Here is an 18,649-nt window from a genome sequence, read left to right on the forward strand (position 1 = left end):
TTCTCGTATGCTTTCCCTAAATCAAATGTGACCTTTTAGACGGACAGAGAAAAGGCATTCATAATCAAGGCCATCTTTCCCCAGGGTTACCAGTACCCACAGAGGTAGCTAATGGTCCAGCAAGCCCTAGAACCTCCTGTGCTGCTCATTTTTCCCACGTTGCAACTCTGGCCTCATTATTCATGAGCTGTCAGGAGAAAGGTGCCATGTTGGTCGTTTGTTGTTACGCAGTGGCTAGCACCAAATATTTGCTCAAAAATGTTGGTTAAGGGCATGGGTGATGAGACCAGCATCTTGTGCTTTATGGAGAATAGAGGGTTTCTGTCCCTGTTTCCAAAGGAAACTTCTATTAAGTTCCTGATTGTGGTAGTTTGTCAGTTCATGTGTCCTTCCTGGGCACACGGGTAGACAAGACCACACACTTCTTAGCTTTCTCCTGATTAGGTGGGGCTTTGTGAGCAGATCTAGCCTTTGAAACAAGACTAGAAGTGATGTGTGCTACTTCCTGGGTGAGGCATATAAGTAAGTAGACTACCCAAAGCTCTCAACAATGATCCCAGGATTCATGTGTTGAGATGGCAGTATCAGATGGGGGAGCATGGATTCCTGAGTCACCAGATGGAGGCGTACCTCTATGGTTCCAAGGAGTTGCCTTATTGCAGCCCCTACCATGACTAATGTATCAGTAAATTCCACTTCATTTCCACAAAACAAAGTGGGAATATGGAGTAGACATCAACTCAGTAAAAACACTGTTCATTAAATATTTGATGGCGGCCAGAAGAGCTGTTTTGCAATGGACAAGTTCTACATAGCTTTCTCTCCTTTAGAAAAACACACAGAAGAAACTCCCAATTTGCAGATTTAGAAAAGGTTGAGTATCTCTTGAGCATTGGGTAATAAAAAGTTACTAAGAATGTGATTCTTGATTGATCTTTCATTGCCTTGCCTACCAGAAAGCTCTGAGGCAAATATATGGCTTATGCACGGCCTCTTGGGGTGCATTTTTGCCAATTCTCTACTATAATCATGTTGCTACTTAGTCCTCATTTTCCCTTTGGGTTCTGACTTACCTAATTTCCCATTTTGTTTTATACTCCTGTTAAGTGTCTTAAAAACTTTCCTCTGTGGAAGAGATAAAGAAAACAAGGAAGGGTGAGAACCAAATTTTTAGAACAGCTCTGGACAAGAGATCCATGAACCTTTCTTCTCCTAACCCTGGTGAAGACAACAGTATAAATCAGCTCTGAGTTTAACAGTCAGTGATGATTTTAATTTACTCTTCCTCTAGTTTTCATGACTATTAATTTTTCCTTTGGCTTATAATAGCATAGCTCAAAGAATATGTTAACGATAATAATTACTGGTGCAGGATGCAAAGTAAGTTTGTGGCAGTGGTTGTGTCTTGCAGTTAGCTTAAAATAATTCCCCGTGGATTCAGGGTCCCCAGATGACATTTAATCACTAGTACTTCCTCTTTCTGAAGCTTCATACAACATTTTGATTCACATTTTTGATAGAAAACCTTCCCTCCATAAAATTCCAATTGGTGATAAATATCTGATGCAGAAATGCTAACTTTTAAAACCCCAGCTCACACCTCACTTTAATATGACCTTTGTTTTCCATACCTGTGTAGATTCAGTGGCCTGAATTAGCTCTCATGTACATGCACTGAAAGGCAACGCTGTGCTGTTATTCCTACATTTCATATCTGTGGTCATATCTGTAAATGATCTACAACAGATGCACATAGACACATGTGAAAAAAATTCTTTATTAATTTCTCACATTTCATTACAAAAATGTATGTTGCAAACAACTTGAATAACCTACTTGTGTGTTTTTGTTGTTTTTAAAACCCTTGGCTTCAAGAACTCAGAATCTCCCTCTCTCCTATCAAGTGTCGGGAAACACTGATTATTGGAGTCAACAGGTTCTCATTTTGCTATTTATTTTCTTCTCTCAAGCTCTGAAAAAAAATGTCCTCTGTATAAATTAAACAAAAAAAAAATGTTGTAAATTCTATGTCATTACAGTCAACAGAATTATAATAATGCATCCAAAATGTGTGGCCACAAAATATCAGGTATATGTTTGAAAACAGAAAAAAATGACATTCTAGCCCTGTTAAAAGGATAATGGTCCCATATTTTTATTAACAGGTTAGCAAAACAAAATCCAATGGATTACAATATTTACATGTTATTTGAAAAATAAAGTAGTGATAAAAGCATGTCACAATTATTTTCTTTTTTTTCCTTTTTCTTTCTTTTTTTTTTTTCTTTTTTTCTTTTGTTTTTTTTTTTTTGGTAACCATTACAAACACCCAATCCAGGTATGCAACTGTTTAATACATTTGAAATGAGGCCAATTAAAAACAAATATGGACACAAAATGTTATCTTTGTCTAGATCACACTTTCCCCATTTTCTGGTTTCCACATGATGGCCCCCATCCCTAAAAAAAAAAAAAAATTAAATTAAACTCCCTACAAATAAAATTTCTTAACAGCAAGAAAATAAAAGAAGAACATGCTTTTCAAGTAAGCACTTATTCCACAAATGCACTATCTTTCCATGGATTTTATTTGAAGCTGTGTGGGACACTGTCATCTCAGCAATTCCCTGTCCCTTTCTTCCCTCCCCCTCCCGCAACCCTTCCAAGTAAGAAACAAAACAAAACAAAACATGAAAACCAAAGGACTCACACACACGCACACGAGCACACACACATCCAAGTGCACACGCACACAGGCTTCTCTATAATCTAGGCTTCAAGGAAAGTTCTACTTTTTTGGAATGAAACCCTTTGTTCACAATCAGAACATATTATAAATGTAGACTTAGATTTAGTCTAAGCTGCTCCCTCCTGAAAAAGCTAATATGGGGAAACAGAGCAGCTGGTAGCTAGAGTTTAAAAAAAAAAAAAAAAAAAGTTCTCCAGGCTCCTTGTAGGATATAAGTATTTCTTGTCCACTCTCACCAAAGGGATGGGATTCTAGCACATCCCCTTGTTCCGCAAAATAAATGAAAAACCCTCCCCCAAACACAATGCAAACAAAAACAGAACACACATTTTAAAATCACACACAAAAGCCAGCCCATCCTACAAATTATTTGTGTGAGACGGATAACGTGTTAATTTGACAAGCAACAAAAGGGTGAAGAGGACTTCCTCGTCTGGCCCACAAGCTGCATAGCTGTGCCAAAAAGTTTGGTTCTTTAGTTAAATTAAGAAAAAAAAGTTAACTTCTTTGTTATTTCCATGTTTAAAATAAAAACATTCCTATTCACAAAAAAAACTCAATCTCCCTTGCCCCCCAAATTAAAACAATAATAACAACACGCACACAAAAAACAATTTATGTGAAAACTGAATTGTGCTGTGTTTGTAACACTCAAATCGATAGAAAATAAACATATGGCAAACAAAAATCCACAGTCACCGTAAAATTAGCTCACATGAATCTACCAAATTCTAAATTATAGTTGAACGCTAATAAACAGCTTACCTGGAATAAAGGATGACAATTCACAAACAGTTATCTAATAATTAAAGTCTGTTTCTTTTTTTTTGTTTTGTTTTTTACTAAAATAATTAAAAAAATCACAGTATTTTAAGAAATAAAACCCACGTGGGGATTTTAAGCACAATTTGTGTTCCTTTCTTTAAAACTCTTTTTTTTTTTTTTTTTTTTAATCCATTCACCGTCTTGCCCAGCAGTTCTCTCTACATTTAACCACGACGACGACAGGTAGTACTGACAAATGCAGAGAATTCCCTTGGTTAAGTTTGAGGTACTAGGAAACAGGTGACTGTTTTATGCAAAGCAGTTTTTTGTTTTCTGTTTTTGTTTTTTTTTTTTTTGTGGTTTTTGTTTGTTTGTTTTTTCCCAAAGCGGCTGCAGTTAGGTCTTGAAAAAGCTTAAGGTATTAAAACTAGAAAAACGCACCAAAAGATGTGCGTCAAAAAGTTGTTCCCCTAAGAGAAGTCTTCTACTGTCATGGAGCTTGTTTCCACATCCTGTCCAAAGACCGCCACGGAGTGCACCGTGCGCACGGGAGGTGCTTCCATATTCCACAACAAATGACGCTTCCATGATGAAGATCCGGAAGGAAAGGTGTAGTGATGGAAAAGGAGCCACATATTCCAACCATTTAAATAACTTTAATTTACATACTCACTCACACAGGTACCAGTGCTTTGAAAATAGATTGTTCAGTCCTAAAAAGCAGCTTTGTTCTGTCTTCTTTTCTGTTCCCCCCCTCCCCCTTCTCAGCCCAAGCTGGCCCTCCCACTTTCTCATCACGGTTCAAGTACGGTTTGATTAAGAATTTCACCAAACGCTTATTCATTTTTGGCCTCTGCATTCTCCAGGAGAGATTTGTCAGCAGCTACTACACAGATGGCTACTGTTTCATTCTTTAGGGAAAAGTCTATCCCGATTGCCTCGTCATCTTCCTTTTCCTCTATAGAGGGCATCTTAATACTGTCCTCCACACTCTCTTTCAGGTGGATTTCTTCTCTGCTCACCTGCTTGGTGTCATTCAATGCCCTGGAAAAACATTGATGGGAGAGATGGGTGAGTATGCATTTTTTTCTAATTAAGCCAAAAGGTGTCCTTATTTCCCTGATCCTAAAAAGACCTTGGGGTTTCCTTTGCATAAATGCCATGAATGTAGGACTAAATTGCCAGTGATTTATCCTTGTTACATGTTATGCTTAGGTCATTTCTTTCTGGCATCTTATTGAAGATGTGAATCTACAAAAGTATCCATTATTATACTATGTTTTAATTATACCATGTGTAATGTGGACACATTAACAATTATTTTATGTTCCCTCATCTACTGGGTCGGTCTAAGTCACAAGTGGTAGTAGCAAGAACTGTCTTTCACTCAAGCTCATCCATGGAACCCACAAGCTTGGAGATTGGCCATATTTAATAAGACTAAAAAGAGGAACTCAGGTAAAGATTTAATGGACAGGTCCAGAAACAAATCAGAGAAACAAAGAGCAAAAACCTGAAGATGGAACCCAGGTCTCAGGAAGCTTAGTTAATCTTCTCTGAAGTTTAGATGCTTGGGGTTTCTGGGGCATTTTCTACCCGAGGACCAACTCCTAGGTTCTCTCTGTGTCTCATGGGCTAAGAATGCCTTGTCTAGGGGACGATTTTATGTTCAAGGATTTTTTTTAAGTGTTATGGGTATGCTCCCACCTACCTGGGAGGCAGGCAGAAGCTGGCTCTGTCCCCGAGGCAGAGCACTGAAGGCACCAAGAGGTGCGAGGGCATGTTCAAGGCCACTCAGGGAATGAGTCATCACAGAGGCAGGAACAGAAGCCAGATCTTTTGACCCCGGTCCACGCTCTATCAGAGAATGTCACGCTAATGAAAGCTGAAGGGACACTGGCTGGAGAATGCACTAAACTTCCACGTGAGGGCTTGGGTGGGATTTGTCATTCGTAAAGATGATTTTTTCCTCATTTGACTTGTGTATGGGTGACCATTTAAAAAACCAACAGAAAAGAACAAAACCTAGTTCCTGACAACTGCCTCTCCTCCCATGCCCAGAAGTGCGACACAGAGGGAGGGGTCTATGGATTGTCAGGAGAACAAAAAAAAACCCCTAAAAACAAAAAACCAAAAAAACAACCAAAACCCCACAAACAACAACAACAACAACAACGAAAAAACAAAAAGAACCTGCTCTCCCTGCCACTTCTCACTTCTCTGGGCAAGTGATGGCTTGGGATGGCTCAACTTACATGCCGTGTCTCAGCACGTGCCTTTCCCACTCAGAGCCCTGTGAAAATGCCCGTCCACAAAATTCACATGGAAAACGCTTCTCGGTGTTAATAGCAGTGCCACGGTCAGAAAATCTCATCAGATCTGTGAGGAGAAAGCAGAAGTGTTACCTGTGTGCTGTGGGAGGAGCCAGAAGAGGTTAGTCCACATTCATTAGGAAACCTCCTCTCCTACCTTCACTTGTAAAACCATCTGTGAAGGCAATTTCCAGATTCCTTACTCTTTCTCCTACCGGCTTCTCACCTAAGGGTGTTTCTTGGCTAGTCCTCAAGAACTGCTCCTGGTTCCCAGGGCCCCAGCCTCCCCATGCCTCCTCACGGCCCCACCTGCTTCCATCACAAATAATCTGGGGCTTTCTGGCCCGAAGAACCCCTTCTGTCCATTCCAACAGTGTCTCAGCAGGTTTATCTACCACATCTCTTCTGGGATGCTCTGTCAGTGCCTCCCGGGTTAGCACCTATTCATTTTCTATCCAACACAGGTTTATCTTTGCTCACTAAAAAGAACGTAAAGGCACTGGATCAGGTTCCGTGTAGCAGACCTCAGAGTTTTGGCTGGTTCCAAGTAAGGCCGGGGGCTCACAACTTGTGCTCACCTGTCACGGATGTCATAATCAACACCTCACAGGGTGGCTACGAGCCCTGAATGAGATCTGCAAGCAAAGAGCCTAGCGTGAACGAGAATCCTGGACAGGAAGGCCAGTACGTGAAAGCATGTCCTCAGCTGGTGAGGGACCCTGGCTGGCTGCCTGGTATCTACTCCTCAATTGGTGGTATTCATGAATGTGGGGGTATAGACGTTTCTGGACAGGCCTGTTGTAAACATCAAATATTGACTGTTGTTTTGTTTTCTTCATGGCGCTGGGCACATGCTAGGGGTCTGATAAATGCGGATTGGCCAGCTATTTGTTCACAGACCACTCCTCCTGGCAAACTCCAAGAGGAGAGATCACATGGCCTTTGTGTTCTCCTGAGTCCCAAGCCCATATGTCTTTCATTATACCACAGAGGGCCCATCCTCCCGTGGGGAGTAACAGCAGGACCGAGACAGGCCTGTGGCCACGCTGCAAAATGAGGGCAGTGGACAAGGAAATGTCTATCATCTCTACATATCTGATCACTCTATGCCTGTACACACAAGATGGTACAGGAGGATGTCTCCTGGTTGAAATACTCCATCTAATAAAATCCTCAGGATGATGTTAACAGGATAGGTGTCTCTGTGCTGCCTTAATCTTTCGCACAAAAAGCTATGTGAATAGGGCCAGTTTTAACAAAAGATGAAACATTTTCTCACAAATTAAGAAGATCACCACACAAGCCATTAAAAATAATTGCACAGACTATCTTCCTTGATTCTTTTCATTGGAAATGAGACAGCACCATCTGCTCTGCGCATTAATTCCTTAGCAGGGATTATCTTGGGCAAGAAATCAACAGAATGCCTTCCTGACTCCTCCCAACTGCATAATGAGAGGGGGTGGGGAGGATTCTGCTTGGGTTAATTTTGATTTCTTCATGCCTGGCTTCTTCTCTTTCAAATTCCCTCCGAGCTGCCTAGGCAGGACCTGCAGCGTGGCGGCGGTCAGTCTCCTCTCCAGTTCCCGTGTTGGAAAGGGCACGGAGAGTGGGGGAGCTACAAGGACGTGAGCCCCCCGAACTGAGTGTGCCTGATGAAAGTCTACAATGCCAACGAGGGCCATGCTCCTGGCACATTTGCTCCTTTACCCTTAGGAAACATGAAACCAGTCATCTATTCTTTCCAATGGCTCATGCTGTTTCATCCTCAAAGGACGAGGCCAGTCATTACCTGTCACACATCAAATAGCTCTCCATCAGCCCTGAGAGCTGTACTAAAGCCACCTCCCGCTCTACTCCTAGAAGACAGACCGTCTGGCAAAAACACCCCGAGGCTATTGTTTGCCATTTCTTCTTGTTGGCAAGAATATACCTAGATGGTGGAAAATTGATTCAAAGGAGATGAGACAAAGGAGGCTGTTCTTTCAAGAATGGCGAGGGGGATGGGGAGGTAGGCTTGGAAAGCCCATTAGCATCACTAGAAGTTACTCACATAGATCCCCGACCCTCAGAGAGAGGAATACAGGCTCCTCCACCCCAAGACTTCTTTTTTCCCCCATGTGGTTAGGGCTCACGAATGTGGATACTACACTTCCCGGTGAGAAGCGATCAGACACCGTGAAATTCTTTCCAGTCAAACGGAACTGGTCTGATGCCCCAGTGCCCAAGCGAAGGGGACAGCCAAGCCAGGCAAGCAAGGGAATTTGCCTGGTGCCCCCCATCCCTAACTGCCATCTATTTTTCTAACTTGCGATGCTTTCATTTTGGAGGAATCACAGAGGAGGGGAGGACTAAAGGGGGTTCTTGCCTCTGCCATGCTTATAACCTCTAAAATCATATGTGCTCAGCTTCAGAGATTAAAAAAAGTCATAGCATCCAACGAGGAATAATTTATTTCCTGGAGAGGAACAGCAGGGCACAGAGCATCATGAAGCAAAAGGAGCCTCTGTACCCTCTGTCAAAAGCATCCTCTTCCAGAGAACTCTGGTAACAGTGCACAGACGTTAAAGAATTCATCACTAAGAACATATTTGTGAAATGTTAAAAAAAAAAAAATTGGGAACCATGCTTCCTTAGATCATAGCCATTTTCCTTCCAAGAAATGGATCACTGTGGCCTCTCCTAATAAAAGTTGTAACTTTACGAGGGCAATCAACCTATATGGTAGGATGTGTTCTTTGTCCATTCGTTTTTCAGGTTGCCCATGGGCATGGGGGCTTTGAAGAGTTGGCAGTCCCTGCTGTTTTCTTCACTAGGGATCGAGGGGCCCAATTGGCCCCTCATGTTGCAAACCTGTGGTCTCCTGCTATGGTGTCATGGTGGGAATGGAGTGGAAGTGGGGCAGGTCAGGAAAAAGAACAGGGAGAACCTTCGAGGGAAATGGCCACCAAATAGGCTTTCATAGGCCTGTAGACGGAGCAAGGAGGAAAAGCAAAGATATTCTGCAGAAGTGCACCTCAGAGTGAGGCCTGAAGGCATTCAGGGTTAGGTTCCCTTCGATGAAGAACATTCCACTGCCAAAGGGTTGGGGAAAGGGGATGTAGTACAAAGAGATCTTGCCTTTGGAGCCAGAAGACCTAAATTCAGCCTCCAAGGTATGATGTTTTTTTCTTTCCTTTGAATCAGCTCTTAATTTTCTGGGCCTTTATTTCTCCATTTGTAAAATGATAATAATACCATGTACACTGCAGGGTTATCATTTATGTGGCGGTTACTCTGTTCTGGGAATTGGGCTGGTGTCTTGTACATGATCTCATTCAAGCTTTCCACAACTCTAAGAGGTAGGTGATACTATTATTGTTATAGATGATGAATGCACATGGGATAAGATACTTTACCCAAAATCACAGCTAGTTTAGTAGCATAACTGGGAGCCAAATCCAGGCAAGCCAACTGCAGAACCCTTTACATTATAGAAGATTAAAGAAAAAAGGGTTCTATAAAACCCACCAACACTGGATCTGGCACATAAGGAAGCTCAATGCTGGTAACTAACATCATTCTTCTCCTATCTATAATGTCTATTTTTCATGTTTGTTATCCATGTGCTTTTGATGAATCTACAGTAACTAACCTAACAGATCCCAAACCCATATTCTTATATGCACCCTCCTGGGATTTCCACAATGTTCTATGTTGAACAATACAGAACACCAACTCTAGACCATATAAATGTATGTCTACAGCTAAATATACTTCTGAAAAACTTTATTTTGAAAGTAATTATAGACTCAGAGGAAATTGGAAAAATAGTACAAAAATCCCATGAAACCTGTCCCTGTAAACACACGGCTGAATGAAAACTGTTGGCCTCTTTCTCCCTCTTTACAGAGCAAAAAGAGCAGCGAGGGGGTTTAGAAAAGGGCCAGGCAGAGGGACTTCTGGAAAAGCTCAGGGCTCAAGTCCTTTGCAGCCCACCCCTCCTCACACAGCCTCAATTTTACCCCAGCAGCAGCAATATTACTTAAGTGCTCAATGGGAAGTTCATTCACATTCCCCCATAGCTTTAGTGTCCTCTGTCTGCCTGTCCTTACTGTGAAGTTTCCCTAGACACCAGTTTTCCTTATTAAAAACAAATCACCCCCATATACTTTTTAACAAACATATAGCTATAGTTAGAAAATGTCTGTTTTCCTTGGAGTTCCTATAGCTGGTAATAGTTTACGAAGACATGGCCTCTGACATGTTTCTTAAGTCAGTCTGTTCTGCTACTTAACTAAGAAGGATCATTCCTTCTGTTCCTCCTCCAACAACCTTCTGCCTCCCTTCTGTCTCACCATGGACGTGCTAGATGCCATCTGGGCCTCCGAGGGCAGGGCTGGGACTAACCTCTGTCATCAGCCTTGCTGTTCATTTCTTCTTCCTTGTCCTCGTCCTCACTGCTGGAGCTCTCCATCTTTTCCTTCATCTGTTCCAGCTGATCCAAGTTAACCCGTCCAACCAGCTCAAAATTACGGCTCACCTGAAAAAGGTCCAAACAAATAGTAGAATCATGAACCATAGACCAAACGGGGCTCTCCCAGGGGGAGAGATCTTTCCACCATCATTTTCCCTTGACCATGTTTTTGGAACCAGGACCAAACAACACCAGTGCCTAAGAGGCTCTTTTCCTCCCTTGGACTGTTTCAGAGGTGGATCTGTCCTTTACCCCTACGTTCCAATGTTTTTAAAGGAACATTGGACCTTCCTTACCAAATGCAGTAAAAAACAGGCGCTCCAGTCGGCAGGAAATCTAAGTATCACAAAGCCTGTGGTATAGAGTAGGTGTCCAGTAATGCTTTTTGAGTTGAATTCAAAGGCTCTGTAAGTATCCTGAAAACTAGCATGAGAGTCACAACCTTCTCCATGATCTTATCAACCTGGAGGGTTGTGGGCTGCCCCAGCTTAGGCCAGATGACCACTATCTGACTCCTGACTCCATAAATGAAGACAACACTGTTATTGTATTACTGTTTCTGAAGCTGACCATAACCTATTGATTTAGGCTGGAATTACCTGAGAAAAATCTAGAGTAACCCATAAAAGCCCTCTAAGTGTTAACTACGGCTTATTTTTATTTATGTAATACATGGTTAGAATAATGTGGGAATCCACACTCTCTTCCAAATAATGCCCAAGGGAAATAAAAAAATCCACACCAGGAAAACTTTATAATGATGCTATGTTTAGGGGTCTCACATCGGCAGAAGCACAAAATTCACCTTCTTGACTAATCTATTTTCAGAACCTCTCCATTTGTGCATAGAATTATTAGGAATGACAGGTTAGCACGGACTCAAGCCAACAAAATGTCTCAAGCCAATCAACAGCTATGGGCTTAGTCCTCTGTGGAATGTCCTGTGCTCCCCCTGTTGGGGGTCAGGAAAGGGACCCACAAAGATGAATGAGACCCAGTCCTGGCCTCCAGAGGCTCACAGTTGAGTTGAAGAGGGAAAGCAGACATCATCAACTCGATTCCAAGGTAGATTTCCATAGCTGCTACAGTAGAGATAGAGCATATTGAGGGCACAGGAGAGGAAAGAGAGAATTTACAAGATAATCCCAAAATACTCTCTGGGACCAGACTGGAACAAAGATTTGCTGAGCACCACCAATTCCATATGCCTGGCAGATGGGAACATCCTCATCAACTGTGACAAATGGGAGAGAAAGAGACTCAGAGTACCAGGGCCAAGAGACAGCCCTGTGAAAAGACTTAATATTGCCCCAACAACATCCTGTAGAAGGTAGGCAGCATTTAAAAGGAGGAAGAAAACTCAGGATAAGAGCTCTTTTAAAATGAGAGAAACAATGGATTGATCTAACTATAATAATGCAATCCATGGACTCTGTTAACACTTGACTCTGAAAACAAGTCAACAGGAGGGAGGAGAGATGTTTTTGTCGATCTCAATGCTAAGCGTTCAGGGAAGGCAAGGTCTTATTTTGGTCATTTGTAAAATTAAAAATTAATAGACTAAGGTGCAGAGGAGGAAGAGTCGAGTTCAGAATCTTTATTTCTCATTCCTCCCTCCTAAGAATTCACAGTAACAATCTTCAAAGAGCTTTGGCTTGTAGTACCTTCTTATCTGGATTTATCTACTATGCCTCACTCCTACAGACCCATACTGACTTTTGTTTTTATGACATGAAAGCAAAAAGAGCACAAGGAGCATGGGCTTTGAAGTCTGACAGATCTGAGTTCAAGTTCAGAGTTTGCCATTAACCACGCGATTGTGGGTAAGTTGCTCAACATCCAGCCTCCATGCCCCGTTCGTAAAAGGGGGTCAGCGTGCTACCTGAAACACAATAGTTCCCCAAAATGTAGTTTCCTTCTCCTTTCTGGGAATGTGGCCTTTTCCAATTTTGGCTTTTGGAAACGCTTACAACAAGCATCGTAAATGCATATTTATGAAGTTATGTTTAGCCACAAAGTCTACATTTTAACCAAATAGCATTTATGACAAATATTTGAATAAAAGTTTTCTGGGCTGCCAGTTTTTCAGGAAAACGAGGCAAGGTTCCAGTTTACCTAACTTTGAAATATGTGCAAAGTAACACATCCTTAAGTGACCAATACGTAGAAGGGAGCCTTTTCTGACCGCCTCTCTCTCTACTTCCCATCTCTGCCGGGGCCACAGCAGGTGTGTGTAAGAGGCGTGAGGGGTAGCCCCTGCCAGGAAATGAAAATAACAAAACCAAGAAAGATCAAGAAGAATCCTCAAACGCCTTTAGTCAGTATGTATTCATTCATTTGTTCGCTTATTCGTTCATTCCTTCCCTCCTTCCACAAGTACACCCCCAACCCCCCAGCCCCATGGGAGGTACAGGAGCCCCTGCTTCTCAAGGAACTCATGGTGACAGAAGGAGATCTGTCACAAGACCGAATGTTATTTTTTTCTTTTCCTCCTTCTGGGTTTTTTTTTGAGGCCTGTATTTGCCCGTTTTCCCATCACCATCATCCCTTCATTGGGAAACATTTTGGATTCTGCACAATTTTAAAAGAGTACATGACATTTCCACGTTATGACGTTCATCTGGGGCTAACCCAGGATTTATGTGTCCTGAAGATTTCTAAAATCTTTGTTAGGTAATTAAAAGATTTAAAAGTAAAAACTAAAAATCTTGTTATCTAATTAGAAGATTTTATTTTTTTATTTTAATTTTTATTTATTTATGTGACAGAGAGACAGCGAGAGAGGGAACACAAGCAGGGGGAGTGGGAGAGGGAGAAGCAGCCTTCCCGCTGAGTGGGAGCCCGATGCGGGACTCAATCTCAGGACCCTGGGATTATAACCTGAGCCGAAGGTAGACACTTAATGACTGAGCCACCCAGACGCCCTTAATTAGAAAATTTTAAAATAAAAACCCTTTATAGTGTTGGGTTCTTACTACAGATCCCCAAATCAGCCATCCAATATTAATCTTAATACAAAAGGAAGACTTCTTGCTTCATTTATTTATTTATTTTTAAAAGATTTACTTATTAGAGCGAGCTCGTGCAAAAGTGAGTGCAGGGAGTGGAGGGAGAGAGAAACTTTAGCAGACTCCTTGCTGAGCCCTGATGTGGGGCTTGATCTCGTGACCCTGAGACCATGACCTGAGCTGAAACTGAGAGTCAGACGCTGTACCGACTGAGCCACCCAGGGGCACCCTCCTTGTGGCATTAAAAAAAATTTTTTTGAACTATTTGGAATTTTAATTATTTCTCAAAGATAGAACTTTATCATATTCATTTTTTAAAAAAATAATAAGTGATTTTAAAATTTGAGTTATAGTTAACATAGAATGCTACACTAGTTTTGGGCATACCACATAGTGACTGTTTTCTACATTAAGCTCTGCTCACCACCAGCGTAGCTACTGCCAATCACTATACATCACTATCAGAGTACCATTGGCTGTATTCCCCATGCGGTTCCTCTCCTCCCTGTGACTGACCCACTCCATGACCGGAAGCCTGTATCTCCCTCTCCCCTTCACCCACTGTGCCCACCCCCCACCATCCTTCCTCCCTGACAACCATCGGTTTGTTCTCTGTATTTATGGGCCTGTTTCTGCTTGTTGTTTGTTCGTCTGTTTTTTAGATTCCACATATAAGTGAAATCATTTGGTGCTTGTCTTTCTCTGTCTAGAGAAATGCGTCGTACCCTCTAGGCCCCCCTTGCTGCATCGTGGAGCCACCACCTCTGACCTGGAATAAGGCAAGCCTCCCTCCCCCTCCCTCCTCGCTGCTTTCCCAGCATGCCTTCTTGCCCCTTCTTGCCTCTATTCCCCAGTGTGGTCTGAGAGTAAAAATAAATATGTAAATCTACTCGTGTCCGTTTCTGCTTGCCCTGGGGATAAAATCTGAATTTCTCACTGTCGTTAGAAGTGGCCAGCTATCTTCTTACCTTGCCCACCTTCTCCAGCCCACTGCTACCACCCCGAACTGGCGGATGTTCCCAGGATACACTGTGCTCTTGACTTTGGGCCTTTCTCCGCACGTGCCACTTTCTCTGTCTGAAGTTCCACTGCCTGCTTCATGCGGTGACTCCTGCCTTGCAGCCCCGCCTCTGGGTGGGTCACTACACCTGGGGGACCTTCCCTAAACTCCTCGTTGGTTAGTTATCCTTACTCTATGCTTCCAGGCGCTCTCCCTTCCCCTTTTGTAACTCCTCCCACTCAGTGGTTAATTGTCTATGGCCTGCCGCCCCCGTTGAACTGCAGACTCCATGGGGACAGACAGACACTCGGTGCATCTTGTTCACAGCTGGCTCCACGACCAGTGCTGTGTCTCTGTTAGAGTTGGTGCTGTGCTCACCTGCATGCCTTCCTTTTAGCTTAATATAGCCTTCTTTCTGATACAGGCCACGAAGAATAATTGGAAAGCAAAGAAAGCTTCAAGTCCACCTACCTACCCGTACAACTGTCAACAAGGTATTGTATTTCCGTAATCCTGTTCTCTAGGCATAGATTATTTAATTGCTGTAATCATACTAAAACACAAGTGGGTCTCCTGCTTTTTTAATGCCCGGCACAGTAAAAATATCATTCTCTGTATAAATACCATTTTTATTCACTATGTATGTATCTTATCAACTAAATAATATTATAGTTTACCTGACTCCTCCCATATGAGTTTACCTTTGGCTATTTCTGGCTTTTCACTATTAAAAATGCAACAATAAATCTTACTGTATATAAATTATAGTTTCTTTCATGTTGAGCTTTAATTTTACAGGCTAAATTTCCAGATGTGAAATTATGAGTTCAAAGTCAAAGGCCATAGACTTTTATTCAAGTTCCAGTTGATGTCTAGGTTGGCATCCCAAGTGATCATACCAGTAAGTTACTTTCTGGACCTGGAGATTGGTGGGTATCTGCTGCAGAGGACATATTGAGGGAAATTCACTTCTTTCTCTGGAGGTGCACAGAAATGTATTACCTTGTTCCCAAAAGGCCCACAAGAGAGGGAGAAACAGCAAGGCTAAGAGTTTGAGATTTAGAACCTGGCTCCTCGCAGCCTTTGGAAGGCAAAAGTAACCATACATGTGTTTGAAGGTTGGACTGTTCAAATACATAATCCCTCAGACTGTAAAACTATATATAGATCCTCATATCTTGTGAAAGTTATTTGTGATTGCCTGCAAATCCAAAGTCCCCTGTGAAGGCCACTCGCCCCTAAGAATGTGAGATGAAGTGCCAACAACCAGCAAGAGGCTTTCCCTGTTAACACTGGAGAGCTGACGCTGTAAACCCTTCCGTGCTCGTGCTTGATATTCAAGCTCCACAACTCTGTTTGTCTTTTTGCTTGTTGGTTTTTAACCATTCAGCAAAATGAATGAATTTCCCTAGCATATGAACGAATTTCCATACTTGAGGCTTATTCTATGGGGAGAAGCATTCTGTGATTTACAAACACTACCAAGGCGAACATGCCTTTTCCTACTACTGCGGCAAACCCAGTCTTACAGGAAAGACTGGTGTGGACTTGCTGGCTAATGAAAGCAGGAAATCGGACACCCCTGTCCTCAGATTACTTAGCACACGCTAAATAGGGGAGACCGTGATCAAGAAGAATCCCTCCAGGGTTCCAGAGCTCCCCCCGCTTCTCACTTAACATCTGTACCTTCAAAAGGGACATGCTGTCAGGCTGCGCACATCACCTAATATTGCCTGTTCATGTTAAAAAGAAAGGCCAGGGTGAACATTTCCAGAGAAAGCGACACCAGAGAACACGGACAAACTGCCTTTTACATCAGAAATGCCCATCTTAGGCCCACACCGAGGATGTGTAGCGCTGCAAAGATTTTGAAGACCTTATAGCACAGCCAGGCAAACACTCTGCAGAGGGCCAGATAAGCGAGTATTCTGGGCTTTCTGGACCATCTAGTTTCCGTCACAGCTACTCACCTGCTGCTGTAGCTTGAAAGCAGCCACAGACAGCACGGAAACGCATGAGCAGGGCTGCGCTCCACGACAACGCACGTGTCACGAATTAGCTCTCTTTTGATTTTTTTCTACCATTTAAAAATGTCAACTGGTGGGCCACAGAAAAACAGGCGGGGCACCAGATTTGGTCTGTGGACCAGAGTTCGCCAACCTCTGACTTACGCTATCGGCTGGTCTACCCAGTGATCTTTGCCTATCTATCTTTCAAAGTCAGGATGGGAATGAAATCAGGAGGCGAAAGCAAAGCACTGTTTCTACGTTTTCTTAAGGAAGACGGTCAAAGGTGCAGGTAAAAATCTTGAATTCTCAGATCAGAACATTCTGATCAGAGCTCCCGTAAAAGCTTCTAGAAGGGATATTCAGCTAAGTATATTAAAGTTCTATGGGAGGGGGCGCCTGGGTGGCTCAGTCGTTAAGCGTCTGCCTTCAGCTCAGGTCATGATCCCAGGGTCCTGGGATCGAGCCCCGCATCGGGCTCCCTGCTCCGCGGGGAAGACTGCTTCTCCCTCTCCCACTCCCCCTGCTTGTGTTCCCTCTCTCGCTGTCTCTCTCTGTGTCAAATAAATAAATAAAATCTTTAAAAAAAATAAAAAATAAAAAATAAATAAATAAAGTTCTATGGGAGATAAGCCGTGACACCATATATGCTGTGCATCATGCTGCCCTCCTATTTCATAGGTACCTTTATCAAGCCCTTAACATGCTGGCTTGTGGTTCTTTATTTAAGTTCGTGTCTCCTCCTTATAAACTCTTCCAAGGCAGCAACTATTTCCTATTTAGCTTTATATGCTCAGTGTAGAGTATGAGACTGGTCATCTCGTTGACACCTGATAAATGTTGTTTGAATTTACTGGTAACATAAAAACCATGGGAGACCATACAGTATAAAGAACTTCATAATGTCGTAACCAATGACAAAAATTTGCTTGCTGGTAAGAATAAGATTGGACATTTTCTAAAAGATTTTGTTTCCATTCTTATCAAATATCTATCATGTACTAAAAATCCAGTCATTTTCACATGGATCACTTAACCTTTATGACCACTCGGAGAGATAACCGTGTTACCGTCCATATTTGTAGACGAGGAAAGCAATGCAAAAGAAGCTAAGTGATAAAGCCAGGATTAGAACTCACACCTTCAGATGACAAGGCTCCAGCTTTCCCCATTATTATGCAAATCACCTGCAGAAATGCAAAATTACGTACAAAATATGTAAAAATGACCCATGGGATACCAACTGAACACAGTAAGGTGGCAGAAAAAAGTACTGTGACTATAATGTTGCAAAATTTGATGGACTAGAGGAGTAGAATCTTTTGAGAATTTTTCTTCAAAATAAAAACCTAAGAACAACAAGAATAAAGGCTGGAAAAGTACCCAGGAGGGTATAGAGCACAGAGGTCAAGGAGAATATCTACTTTCTTTTGTAAATCACTGAGTCAGAAGCAGAAAACATGCTTCTGCTAGACCTAACTTAGCAGAAGCCCAGACAAAAACCAAGTCATTTTGAGCATTTCAGGATAACTGCAGTCACAAGTACTCAAAAAAAGCCCAGTGAAAGGCATCATTAAGAAAGTCAAAGAACTCGGTTGCTGGCCAACTGAGCTGTTTAATCTCTTGAACTTGAAATCCAGAGGCAAAGATGTGGATGGTGCTGCCACATCTTGCTTATATGAACAAACAGAATACTTAAAATTTCCCATTTGAACAGTGATTTCATACATTGATTTATTTAGCGAACAGCTACTGGATACTTTACTGTATGCAGGGTACTCTGACTAGATTTTGCAAGAAAAGACATAAAAACAACATGGTTTCCATTTTAAGGACGTTGCATCCAGTTGCAAGACAGAGACTTGTTAAAAGTGGCAGTTTAGGCAGGATGAATTAAGTGCCTTCACAGAGAAAGAACAGTCCTATGGAAGCTTGGAAGCAGGAGCAGGTCACTTTGGAGAATTTAGTGGACAACTGCAAAAGTTATAGGCAAAGAACGTCTTCAAATGTCTACTTGAAAAATACCATGCGAGGTTCGGCCAGGCACATCCCTCTGAAAAATGGTCAGACCTCTTGTTCCTCTATTTCCAAACTCCATGAAAGGAACAGGGCCTGTGGCTGACAAACCAAGAAGCAAGACTGCTATAAAGGAAAGCAGAGCTGAAGGGACATAATCTTCAGGACAAACCTCCGGCTTGCAGAAATCCTCAGAGATGATCAAGATAAAGCTGCTGGCACTCAGGTTCAAAATTAAACACAATCCCCAAAAAATGTGGCCAGAGGTGTTATTTTATGATTTGGAATCAAGGGAAGGTTCTTCTTTTGTTCTATTTCTTCTCGTTTCCTTTGCCGG

The 18,649-nt window shown here is 42.3% G+C and overlaps 1 protein-coding gene across 9 annotated transcripts in view; it reads right to left on the bottom strand.

The window, feature by feature from the left end:
- Nucleotides 1–1,763: 1,763 nt before the first annotated feature.
- Nucleotides 1,764–18,649, bottom strand: part of ZNF462 (zinc finger protein 462) — a 136,319-nt gene continuing 119,433 nt past the window's right edge. For 8 of the 9 annotated variants that reach the window (XM_035016140.1, XM_035016137.1, XM_035016145.1 and 5 more), the window contains 3 exons: nt 10,216–10,348; nt 5,770–5,893; nt 1,764–4,558 (listed from right to left, as the gene is read on the bottom strand). In XM_035016140.1, coding sequence (XP_034872031.1) covers nt 4,351–4,558; nt 5,770–5,893; nt 10,216–10,348 — 465 coding nt within the window. In that variant the 3' untranslated portion in view covers nt 1,764–4,350. The other variant, XM_035016141.1, reaches the window with a different exon arrangement.

Source organism: Mirounga leonina, unplaced genomic scaffold, assembly GCF_011800145.1.
Source record: "Mirounga leonina isolate KUSES-001 unplaced genomic scaffold, KU_Mleo_1.0 Mir_170, whole genome shotgun sequence".
Classification (NCBI taxonomy): Eukaryota; Metazoa; Chordata; class Mammalia; order Carnivora; family Phocidae; genus Mirounga; species Mirounga leonina.